The sequence below is a fragment of the Pristiophorus japonicus genome, chromosome 2 (assembly GCF_044704955.1).
Source record: "Pristiophorus japonicus isolate sPriJap1 chromosome 2, sPriJap1.hap1, whole genome shotgun sequence".
Lineage (NCBI taxonomy): Eukaryota > Metazoa > Chordata > Chondrichthyes > Pristiophoridae > Pristiophorus > Pristiophorus japonicus.
In genome coordinates, this window is record NC_091978.1 from 227027546 (window position 1) to 227040488 (window position 12943).

General features: G+C 46.8%; 1 protein-coding gene across 1 annotated transcript in view; it reads right to left on the bottom strand.

The window, feature by feature from the left end:
• Positions 1-12943, bottom strand: part of ppef2a (protein phosphatase with EF-hand domain 2a) — an 89604-nt gene that overhangs the window by 7615 nt on the left and 69046 nt on the right. Inside the window, exons 12-13 of the mRNA XM_070863886.1 lie at positions 2093-2279; positions 3-131 (exon numbers count right to left, since the gene is read on the bottom strand). Coding sequence (XP_070719987.1) covers positions 3-131; positions 2093-2279 — 316 coding nt within the window. The remainder of the gene's footprint in view (positions 1-2; positions 132-2092; positions 2280-12943) is intronic.

Below are 12943 nucleotides of genomic sequence, written 5' to 3' on the forward strand. Positions count from 1 at the left end.
GGGTTAGCTTACGAGTACTTTGATTGACTTGATACTGTACAAAATGAGGAACAAGGTCGGGACCAAGCTTCACGTAAGCTCCTCTGTTACTGCCAACTTCATAATAATTAGAAGCAGAAAATATGGTCCAGGACCTGTATTAATAACAAAAAGAGTAATAATGTAATGAATGAAATTAATGTGTAATCATGCTGTAGAAACAAAACTTTTACAGTTCAGGCACTTTGGTAGGCAACAATGGAGACAACTTGGCTAAGCAATTTCTCAGTTATGCGGGGATTGTGCCTGCTGGCAAAGTTGGTTGCCATCCCACTGGAATTAGGGGGAGGTCACCTCACATATATGGGCAGCAGGCGCTCACCTGCCCCATGATGCCATAAAATGAGCCTTGGTTCCCAGGCCATGGAGTTCTGTTTTGTCGGGGCCAGTGAGCTTTGGCCCACAGTGCTCTCCTTTCTAAGGGATTCACATTAAAAATATGTTTTAACCCAGTTTAAATCTTCAGGGGTCCAGGTCATAACCTGGCCTGGGCCCCCAAGTGGTCTCTTAACACTGAGCGAACTGGTTGCAAGGACTCAATATCGAGCATCCTCTGCCCCTAATTCTGTAACTGGCCTTGAAATGGATAAAATTTCTACCTCTCAACCCTTACGTGGGTCCCAACCTATTTTCTGGCCATACTGCTGCATTTCTGCCGGAACTTCTGTAATTACAACTGGCTGGTGAAATGTTTAAGCTGTACAGTGTTACAATTAGGCAGCAGTAATCACCAGTGTAATTGGGATTAGGTGTCATGTGTATGTGCTTCATTGTAATGTGAGGCTCGCGGCCCTTCCGCGAGAGGTGGGCGCCGGAGGGACTGGAGTGCATTATCACCCCCGGCAACCAAATTTTAATTTGATTTTTACATGTTTTAAAGTTTAATTTGGTTTAATTGCCGGGTTTTTAGTGTCCCCCTCCCCTTTTATAGGGGGCACTTGTAAAATATATAATTTACACAGATAGATTTTTACCAACAAGGGAATTAAGGGTTACGGGGAGAGGGGGGTAAGTGGAGCTGAGTCCACGGCCAGATCAGCCATGATCTTATTGAATGGCGGAGCAGGCTCGAGGGGCTAGATGGCCTACTCCTGTTCCTAATTCTTATGTTCCTATGTTCTTATGTTAATGCCCCAAAAAAAAATCTCAAAAAAAACAAAAAAATATTTTAAAAAGAGGGCAGTTAAAAGTGTCTGGCGTGTCCCCAGATCGGGGGGGGGGGCACTCGATCTAATGTTTATTTGTTCCCACAAAAGAGTTGTAATGTGAGGCTCGTGGCCTTCCGTGAGAGGTGGGCGCCGGAGGGACTGGAGTGCACCATCACCCCCGGCAACCAAATTTTTCATTTGATTTTATGTTTTAAAGTTTAATTTGTTTTAATTGCCGGGTTTTTAGTGTTCCCCTCCCCTTTTATAGGGGGCACTTGTAAAATATATGATTTTAATGCCCCCCAAAAAAAAAAATCACAAAAAAAACCACAAAAACCCCCAAAAAAATTTTTTAAAAGAGGGCAGTTAAAAGTGTCTGGAGTGTCCCCCAGATCGGGGGGCACTCGATCTAATGTTTATTTTGTCCCCAAAAGAGTTGTAATGTGAGGCTTTACTGAGTGCTGCAGTCAACTGATCTATAGTTCATTACAACAGTAACAAAAGTACTTCATTTCCTGGAAATGATTTGGGATGTACTGAGGTTGTGAAAGGCCCTATATAAATGCAAGCCTTATTTTCTTATTACAAACAGGTGGCCTAATTAGATCTGAAACTTCATTCTCTGTTGTTACGTTGCTCAAATTGCCCTCTTTAGTCTCGTGTTAAGTTTTTATGTTCTGGTTTATCCTGCTCAGTGTCCCAGTGTCAGGAGTTATGTCTTATCCTGAGGAAGCTCATTACCTTATGTATAGTAAGTAGCCTAGGTTTAGAACCTGTTAGTTATACTAGGGCTATGACCAAAACTCTGAACATGAAGTGGGCAACATAACTACTGCCAGTCATGCTTTGAGTATGTGCTTGTGGTGATGTTTTTTTTTTCATTGAATTCATGGAGGTTTATTCGTACCTTTTGGTTGTGGCAAAACTCGTAGCCCTCTTGTTTACACTCATGTGACCTGATCAAGAGTTGCAAATTGTGTTTTTGTAGAATCTTCTGGGTCACATCAGGTCCGAAGTAGCACCCACCTCCTCTGAGCGTGTTTGCGATACAGCCTTCCTGATGCATTGGGTCACTCCATAAATGTCCATAATCTTGAGAGAAAATAAACTTTTCAATCCCATGATACGAGCTCTTTAACCATTTAAATTATTGACGCCACTTTCATGTTCTTTTATCATTGTTAGGTCATATCCTGGAATTCCCTACCTAACACTACTGTGGGAAACATCATTAGCACAAGGACTGCTGCAGGGTCAAAGAGAAGGCCCAACTATTACCTTCTCAGAGCAATTAGGGATGGGCAATAATTGCCAGCATTTAAGAACAAATTTTTAAAAAACATTAAAATATTAGAACATAAAGCAGGGAACCGGAGAAGCCATTTGACCCAGCAAGCCACTCCACAGGCCACATACAATCTAGGGGAGATTCCACAGCCCTGCGTTCCAGTGCAGAGTGGTGTCATGTGGAAAACATCTTGGGGAAAACTTGCCTATTCGCAGGCACCTTCTGGACCTTAGTTAAAATAACTGCTCAGCCAATAGGAAATTACTGCAGAGAAGGAGCATAGTATATGTAAAATTATTTACTTGCCTGATAGGCTTGTGTTTTAAGTGTATTTTCACAAATATTGTGTTACCCTTCCCCTGATGAATAGTTATTGTTTTTTGTAATGTTAGGAGTCACTAAAACATCTGTCACTGCAAATATAAAAACACTCTGGTTTTGTACCAAATCCAAACAACATGTGAATGATATCACTGAAATACTCACTTATGGGTTGTATGTGACTAAACAGGCCAGCAATGCAAACTTAAACTCAATCAACATCAGAAGCCACTACATTCCAAACATCTCCAGCCTGTCTGATGTACTTCCACCATAACTCCACTGGGAGTAGGATGGGACTGAGATATACCAGATCCCATTCTAACATCGAGATTTTCAATGGCTATTGCTGGGGCAGGGCCTTACAAACCAGGCTTAAGTAATAAGATAATATTTTTCCGAGGTGGGGTGAGGGGGGGAACCAAGCATGCTCGCCAGCCCGCCCACCCGACCCTGCAATTAGCCCTGTGGTACATGACTTCATCAACAAGCCCGGACCTGTTATTTGTAATATGTCCTTACTATACAGTACAAATGCACACGAGGCCCATACTAGAGAGAAGGCCACTCTGTGACCAGTAACCTTTATTAGCTAGCACTGAAGTGGAGAAGATGGGTGGAGCTTCCCCTTTTACACCTGAAAGTCCAGATTAGGAGTATCTCCCACAAGTTCACCACCTAGTGGTCAGTGTTCTCATGGTGTACAACTTAGGTCAGTTTATACATGGGTTACAATAACAGTTGAATACATGACAATTTGTATTTAAGCGAATGGCCACCCCACCGCCCCTCCCCCGCCCCCCCCCCCCCCCCCCCCGGCCCGACCCTGAGAAGTTTCATAGAAATAGCACTGGAGATTTTCAGGTGGGTGCATCCCAGGATTTATGCCTGTATGGGGCCATCGTGGATTTTTGGGGCACGAGTCTCTAAGCAGTTTGCAAGACAGGTTCAGATGAAGAAGGCTCTTAAGCCCATTTGATTCAATTCCACTGTCTTGCCAGTTACAGCTATTTTTTTTTTAATGACTCTAGTGTTCTGACCTCAGCCATCCAGGGAGGTAGTGCAGGAGCCCCTGGAGTGCATCTTGCTCTCCAACCAGTATTCTGCTCTGAGTACTGGTGGGGGCGATGGTTCCTCTGGGTAGTACAGCCAGAGCCAAGTCCACGGCACCACAGGTGGCTCAGCTGCACAGGGGGGAGGAAGAAGAATGGAAGAGCAATAGTGGTAGGGTTTTGATAGTTACGGGAGCAGACAGGTGTTTCTGTGGCCGCAGAGGTGACTCCAGGATGGTATGTTGCCTCCCTGGTGCCAGGGTCAAGGCAACATACCATCAGCAACTGAGTGGCTGCAGGGCATTCTGAGGAGGAGAGGGTGATCAGCCAGAGGTAATGGTCCATATGGTTACAGGGTTTTCAGATGGGATAGAGAGGGGGCTACAAAAGGAGGGCAGGGTCGCAGTATTAACTAAAGAAACAATTACAACTGTAAGGAGGGATGATATGTTAGAAGGATCATCAAATGAGGCCATATGGGTTGAATTGAAAAACAAAAAAGGGGCGAGCACACTAGTGAGTGTGTACTATAGACCCCCAAACAGTCAGCGGGAGATAAAAGAGCAAATATGCAGGCAAATTTCTGAAAAGTGCATGATCTATAGGGCAGTAATAGTAGGGTATGTCAACTACCCTAATAATGACGATAGAATTTGTGTGAAAGGTATAGAGGCTGCAGAATTCCTAAATGCATTCAGGAGAACTTTTTTAGCCAGAATGTAGCAAGCCTAACAAGGGAGGGGGTGGTTTTGGGCTTAGTTTTAAGGAATGAAGCTGGGCAGATGGAAGGGACATCAGTGGGAGAGCATTTAGGTGCTAGTGATCATAATTCAGTTAGATTTAGGGTAGTTATGGAAAAGGACAAAGATAGAGCAGGAATAAAAGTTCTCAATTGGGGGAAAGCCAATTTTACTAAGCTGAGATGTGATTTAACCAAGTAGCTACTGAAAGGTAAATCCGTGTCAGAGCAGTGGGAGTCATTCAAGGAGGAGATCCTGAGGGTTCAGAACAAGTATGTTCCCTTAAAGAAAAAGAGTTGGACTAACAAATCTAGAGCCCCCTGGATGTCAAGGGGTATACAGGGTAGAATAAAGAAAAAAAAGGGACGCTTATGACAGATACCGAGGGCTCAATACTGCAGAAACACTAGAGGAGTATAGAAAGTGCAGAGGTGAAATTAAAAAAGAAATTAGGAAAGCAAAGAGAGAGCATGAAAACATTTTGGCAAGTAAAATCAAGGAAAACCAAAATTGTTTTATAAATACATTAAGAGTAAGAGGAGAACTAAAGAAAGAGTAGGGCCTATTAGAGACCATAAAGGTAATCTGTGTGTGGAGACGGAAGATGTGGGCATGGTTCTTAATGAATACTTTGCACAAAAGAGAGGGGCGGTGCAGACATTGCAATCAGGGAGGAGGAGTGTGAAATACTAAATGAAATAAACATAGTAAGAGAGGAAGTATTAAGGGGTTTAGCAGCTTTGAAAGTGGATAAATCCCCAGGCCCGGATGAAATGTATCCCAGGCTGTTAAGAGAAGCAAAAGAGGAAATAGCAGAGGCACTGATCTTTTTCCAATCCTCTCTGGTTACAGGTGTGGTGCCAGAGGGCTGGAGGACTGCTAACGTTGCACCATTGTTTAAAAAGGGAGAAAGGGATAGACCGAGTAATTACAGGCCAGTCAGCCTAACCTCGGTGGTGGGAAAATTACTGGGAATTGTTGTGCATCTGTAAAGTATGCACTCCCATGTTCCACCACCAGGGAGCTCATCCCCTGAAGTCCCAAGGGATCCCAGCATCCCTTGGGAGCACTGTATATAAGCCGGCTCCTAAGACCTGCTCCTCACTCTGGAGTGTCTTATTAAAGACTGAGGTCACTGTTACTTTAACCTCCCTGTGTGCAGCCTCATTTGTGTTAGGAACACAATAACTGGTAACGAGAATACAAATCCAACGCAAAGATGCAGCAAACTGTGGGCGTCCTGGAGAAGTTCTCGGAGGGTGAGGACGGGGAAGCCTATGTCGAACGGCTAGACCAGTACTTTGTAGCCAACGAGCTGAACGGAGAAGGAAGCGCTGCAAAAAGGAGAGCGGTCCTCCTCACAGTCTGCAGGGCACCAACCTTCAGACTCATGAAGAATCTTCTGGCTCCGGTGAAACCCACAGATGAGTCGTGTGAGGAGCTGTGTACACTGGTTCAGGAGTATCTTAACCCGAAGGAGAGCGTGCTGATGGCGAGGTATCGGTTCTACACGTGCCAGCGATCTGAAGGTCAGGAAGTGGTGAGCTACGTCGCCGAGCTAAGGCGACTTGCAGGACAATGTGAGTTTGATGGCTACCTGGAGCAAATGCTCAGAGACTTTTTGCACTGGGCATTGGCCACGAGACCATCCTATGAAAACTTTTGACTGTAGAGACACCGACCCTCAGTAAGGCCATTGCGATAACACAGGCGTTTATGTCCACCAGTGATAACACCAAACAAATCTCTCAGCACACAAGTGCTAGCAATGTTCATAAATTAACTGGAACTGTGTTTGCGAGCAGAAATGTACAGGGCAGAAGCCACAAGTCTGCAACTGCCAGCAGGCCTCAGGTGACCCAGATGACTCAGAGTCCCCAACAAAGGATGAATGCAAGGCAATTCACACCTTGTTGGCGTTGTGGAGGCTTCCATTCAGCCTATTCATGCCGCTTCAAAGGGTATGTTTGCAAGAGCTGTGGAACAATGGGGCACCTCCAACGAGCTGCAAGCTCTGCAAAACCTGCTAACCACCACGTGGCAGGGGAAGATCAGTCCATGGTGGATCAAAGCAATTTCGAGCCTCAGAGAGAGGAGGCAGATGCTGAAGTACACGGGGTGCACACATTTTCGACGAAATGTCCACCTATAATAATAAACGTAAAATTGAATGGCTTACCCGTAGCCATGGAACAGTTTATACATGGATTACAATGACAGTTGAATACATGACATCACCTCCCCCCCCCCCCCCAAAGTCTTATTGGGATCACAGGTTAAGTCTCTCTGGTGGTTTATGCTCCCTTGTAGAGCGCCTGAGTTGGGGCTCCGGTTGTTGGGTGCTGGCCTGAGTGTCTGCTGTTTGCGGTGCCTCAGGCCTGTCCGGACTGCCCACAGTGACTGGGCTCTCCTCCACTTGGTTCTAGTGTTCGGTCACCTGTGGTGGAGTGAACTCTACATCGTGTTCTTCCTCTGCTTCTTCTATGGGGTTGCTGAACCTCCTTTTTGTTTGATCCATGTGTTTGTGGCAGCTTTGTCCATTGGTAAGTTTAACTACCAGAATCCTATTCCCCTCTTTGGCAATCACAGTGCCTGCGAGCCATTTGGGCCCTGCAGCGTAGTTGAGGACAAAGACAGGGTCAGTGACATCAATACATCGCGCCCTCGCATTCCCGTCATGGTAGTCACATTGTGACCGGCGCCTGCTCTCAACAATTTATTTCATGGTGGGGTGTATGGGATAACCTGGTTTTGAGCGTCATTTTCATTAGCAGCTCTGCGGGTTGAACTCCTGTGAGCGAATGTGGTCGGGATCTATTGGCCAACAGGAGGTGTGATAAGCGGCTTTGTAGGGAACCCCCTTGGATTCTGAGCATCCCCTGTTTGATTATGTGCACTGCTCGTTCCGCCTGACCTTTTGAGGCCGGCTTGAATGGTACCGTTCTGACATGGTTGATACCATTTCCTGCCATGAAGTCCTGGAATTCAATGCTAGTAAAGCACGGGCCATTGTCACTGACTAAGATGTCCGGTAGGCCATGGGTGCCGAACATTGCCCGTAGGCTTTCTATTGTGGCAGAGGATGTGCTTGAATTGAGAATGTCACACTCGATCCATTTGGAGTAGGCGTCTACTACAACCAAAAACATTTTACCCATGAAAGGACCTGCGTAGTCCACATGGATGTGTGACCAAGGCTTGGCGGACCTGGGCGCATTGCCCAGTTGGACACACGTGTTGCACCTGAGAACACAAAGTTCCAGGTCTGCATCTATCCCTGGCCACCAAACGTGTGACCTGGCAATTGCCTTCATCGTGACAATGCCCAGATGCTCATTGTGGAGTTCATCATGAGTAAAAAGATGTTTGAGAGACTGTGGTACAACAAGGCATTCAGACCAGTCCTGAGCCCCATCCACACGAAACTGAGAACGTACACCAAAGAGCTTATCACTGTCCTGGGCAGTGCCATGGTCAAGATCACCTACGGTGCACGAACTGCCAATTTGAATTGTCCTGGGCGATGGCCCCACACTGCTTGGAAGGAGCTGGCTGGGCAAAATCCACTGGAACTGGGATGACATCCGAGCGATATCACATGTCGATGAGGCCTCATGTACCCAGGTTCTGAACAAATTTCCTTCCCTTTTTGAGCCAGGCATTGGAAACTTTTCCGGGACGAAGTTCCCAGAGGCACGACCCATTCACCACAAGGCACGAACGGTACCTCACATGATAAGGGAGAGTGTGGAAATCGAGCTGGACAGGCTGCAACGTGAGGGCATCATTTCCCCGGTGGAATTCAGTGAGTGGGCCAGCCCGATTGTTCCAGTACTCAAAAGTGATGGCACGGTCAGGATTTGCGGCGATTATAAAGTAATTATTAATTGTTTCTCGCTACAGGACCAATACCCACTACCTAAAGCAGATGACCTATTTGCGACGCTGGCAGGAGGCAAGACATTCACCAAGCTCGACCTGACTTCGGTCTACATGACGCAGGAGCTGGAGGAGTCTTCGAAGGGCCTCACCTGCATCAACACGCATGAGGGACTGTTCTTCGACAACAGATGCCCATTTGGAATTCGGTCGGCTACAGCAATCTTCCAGAGAAATATGGAGAGCCTACTCAAGTCGGTACCACTCACGGTGGTCTTTCAGGACGACACATTGGTCACGGGTCGGGACACCGCCAAGCACCTACAAAACCTGGAGGAGATCCTCCAGCGACTGGATCGCATTGGGCTGCAGCAGAAGAGGTCGAAATGCATCTTGATGGCAACAGAAGTGGAATTTTTGGGGAGAAAAATCGCGGCGGACAGCATTCAGCCCACAGACGCCAAGACAGAGGCTATCAGGAACGCGCCCAGGCCACAGAATATCACGGAGCTGCGGTTGTTCCTGGGACTCCTCAACTATTTTGGTAATAAAAGGGCTAAGCTCCCTTTTCGAGTCCCTACATTTGTTATTGCGCAAAGGTAAGAACTGGGAATGGGGAAAAAAACAAGTAATTGCTTTTGAGAAAGCCAGAAACATTTTATACTCCACAAGCTGCTTGTATTGTATAACCAGTGTAAAAGACTTGTGTTAGCATGTGATGCATCGTCGTATGGAGTCGGGTGTGTATTACAACAAGCTAACTTTGCGGGGAAGTTGCAACCTGTCGCCTAGGCTTCCAGGAGCTTGTCTAAGGCTGAGAGGGCCTACAGCATGATTGAGAAAGAGGCATTAGCTTGTGTGTTCGGGGTAAAGAAAATGCATCAGTACCTGTTTGGCCTCAAATTTGAGCTGGAAACCGATCACAAACCCCTCATATCCCTTTTGCTGAAAACAAAGGGATATATACTAATGTCTCAGCCCGCATACAAAGGTGGGCACTTGCGCTATCAGCGTATAACTATACCATCTGCCACAGGCCATGCACCGAGAACTGTGTGGATGCTCTCAGTCGGCTACCATTGCCCACCACGGGGTTGGAAATGGCACAGCCTGCAAACTTGTTGATGGTGGCGCAGCCCACAGACTTGTTGATGGTCATGGAAGCATTTGAAAATGATAAATCACTGTCACAGCCCGCCAGATTAGGATTTGGACCAGCCAAGATCCTCTGCTGTACCTAGTAAAAAAACTGTGTACTGCATGGGAGCTGAGCCAGCATCTCCGTTGAAATGCAAGAGCCAATCAAGCTGTTCCAGCGGCGAAAGGATGAGCTGTCCATTCAGGCAGACTGCCTGTTGTGGGGTAACCACGTAGTGCTACCCAAAAAGAGCAGGGAGACGTTCATCTCGGATCTCCACAGCACACAACCAGATATAGTAATGATGAAAGCGATAGCCAGATCCCATGTGTGGTGGCCCGGTATCGACTCTGACTTAGAGTCCCGTGTACGGCAATGCAGCGTATGTGCTCAGTTAAGCAACACGCCAAGAGAGGCACCACTAAGTTTGTGGTCCTGGCCCTCCAGACCATGGTCGAGGATCTATATCGACTATGCAGGCCCGTTTCTCGGCAAAATGCTCCTGGAGGGCCATGTTTGCCTGCCTGACATACTGGTCAGTGACAACGAGCCATGTTTCACCCGTGCCGAATTTAAAGATTTCATGACCCACAATGGGATCAAACATGTCACCTCGGCTCCGTTTAAACCAGCCTCCAATGGATAGGCAGAGTGGGCAGTACAAACCATCAAACAGAGCCTTAAACAAGTCACAGAAGGCTCACTCCAAACCCGCCTGTCCCGAGTACTGCTCAGCTACTGCACGAGACCCCACTCGCTCACAGCAGTGCCCCCGGCTGAGCTACTCATGAAAAGGACACTTAAAACCAGACTCTTGCTGGTTCACCCCAACCTGCATGATCAGGTAGAGAGCAGGCGGCAGCAACAAAATGTAAATGATGGTCGCGCCACTGTGTCACGGGAAATTGATCTGAATGACCCTGCATATGTGCTAAACTATGGACATGGTCCCAAGTGGATCGTGGGCACGGTGATAGCTAAAGAAGGGAGTAGGGTGTTTGTAGTCAAACTAGACAATGGACAAATTTGCAGAAAGCACCTGGACCAAACGAGGCTGCGGTTCACAGACTGCCCTGAACAACCCACAGCAGACACCACCTTTTTTGAGCTCACAAAACACACCCAAAAGATCAACGACACCACGCCGGACCAGGAAATCGAACCCATCACGCCCAACAGCCCAGCAAGGCCAGGCTCACCTAGCAGCCCTGCAGAGCCAACAACACGCTAGCCCAGCGAGGGCACAGCCAACACACCAGAACAGACATTTGTACCAAGGCAGTCCACCAGGGAAAGAAAGGCTCCCGACCGCCTCACCTTGTAAATAGTTTTCACTTTGACTTTGGGGGGGGAGTGATGTGTATCTGTAAAGCATGCACTCCCATGTTCCACCACCAGGGAGCTCATCCCCTGAAGTCCCAAGGGATCCCAGCATCCCTTGGGAGCACTGTATATAAGCCTGTTCCTCACTCTGGAGTGTCTTATTAAAGACTGAGGTCACTGTTACTTTAACATCCCTGTGTGCAGCCTCATCTGTGTTAGGAACACAATAGGAATAATTCTGAGGGACAGGAGAAATCTTCATTTAGAAAGACACAGATTAATCAAATACAGTCAGCATGGATTTGTTAAGGGAAGGTTGTGTCTGACTAACTTGATTTAATTTTTTGAGGAGGCAACAAGGAGGGTCGATGAGGGTAGTGCATTTGATGTAGTGTATATAGATTTTCGCAAGGCTTTTGATAAGGTCCCACATGGCAGACTGGTCACAAAAGTAAGACCCCATGAGATCCAAGGCAAAGTGGCAAGTTGGATCTAAAATTGGCTCAGAGGCAGGAAGCAAAAGGTAATAGTTGATGGGTGTTTTTGTGACTGGAAGGCTGTTTCCAGTGGGGTTCCGCAGGGCTCAGCACTCGCTCCCTTACTATTTGTGCTATATAGCAATGATTTCGTCTAGAATGTAGGGGGTGTGATTAAGAAGTTTGCAGATGATACAAAAATTGGCTGTGCGGTTGACAATGAAGAAGAAAGCTGTGGACTGCAGGAAAATATCAATGAACTGGCCAGAACAGTCGCAAATGGAATTCAATCCGAAGAAGTGTGAGGTAATGCATTTGGGGAAGGCTAACAAGGCAAGGGAATATATATTAAATGGGAGGACACCGAAAAGTGTAGTGGAGCAAAAGGACCTTGGAGTGCAGATCCACAGATCCCTGAAGGTAGCAGACCAGGTAGGTAAGCTGGTTCAGAAGACATAGGGAATACTTGCCTTTATTAGCTGAGGATTAGAATACAAGAACAAGGAGGTTATGCTTGAACTGTATAAAACACTAGTTAGGCCACAGCTAGAGTACTGCATGCAGTTCTGGTCACCACATTACAGGAAAGATGTGATTGCACTAGAGAGGATACGGAGGAGATTTACGAGGATGTTGCCTGGACTGGAGAATTATAGTTCTGAGGAAAGATTGGATAGGCTGGGTTTTTTTACTTTGGAACAGAGGAGGCTGAGGGGACACTTTATTGAGGTGTATAAAATTATATGGGGCCTCGATAGAGTGGATAGGAAGGACCTATTTCCCTTAGCAGAGGGGTCAACAACCAGGGGGCATAGATTTAAAATAATTGGTAGGAGGTTTAGAGGGGATTTGAGGGTACATTTCTTCAACCAGAGAGTGGTGGGGGTCTGGAACTCATTGCCTGAAAGGGTGGTAGAGGCAGAAACCCTCACCACATTTAAAAAGTGCTTGGATGTGCACTTGAAGTGCCGTAGCCTACAGGGCTACGGACCAAGAGCTGGAAAGTGAGAATAGGCTGGATAGCTCTGTCAGCCGGCACAAACATGATGGGATGAAATGGCCTCCTTCCGTGCTGTAAGTTTCTATGATTCTATGAATCCTGGCAACTCTTTACACTTCTTGAGCACCTTTTTGACAAGTCAAATCCTTCTTGGCTTGTCTGCAGCCTTTGACACGGTTGACTATTCTATCCTTCTCCAACGCCTCTCCACCACCATCCAGCTGGGTGGGACTGCACTTGCCTGGTTCCATTCTTATCTATCTAATCGTAGAGAATCACTTCTTTCTACCCCCAAACCATTACCTCTTGTGTCCCCCAAGGATCTATCCTTGACCCCCTTCCTATTTCTCAACTACATGTTGCCCCTTGGCGACATCATTCGAAAACACAGCGTCAGTTTCTGCATGTACACTGATGGCACGCAGCTCTACCTCACCACCACTTCTCTCGACCCCTCCGCGGTCTCCAATTTGTCAGACTGCTTGTCCGACATCTAGTTCTGGATGAGCAGAAATTTTCTCCAATTGAATATTTGGAAG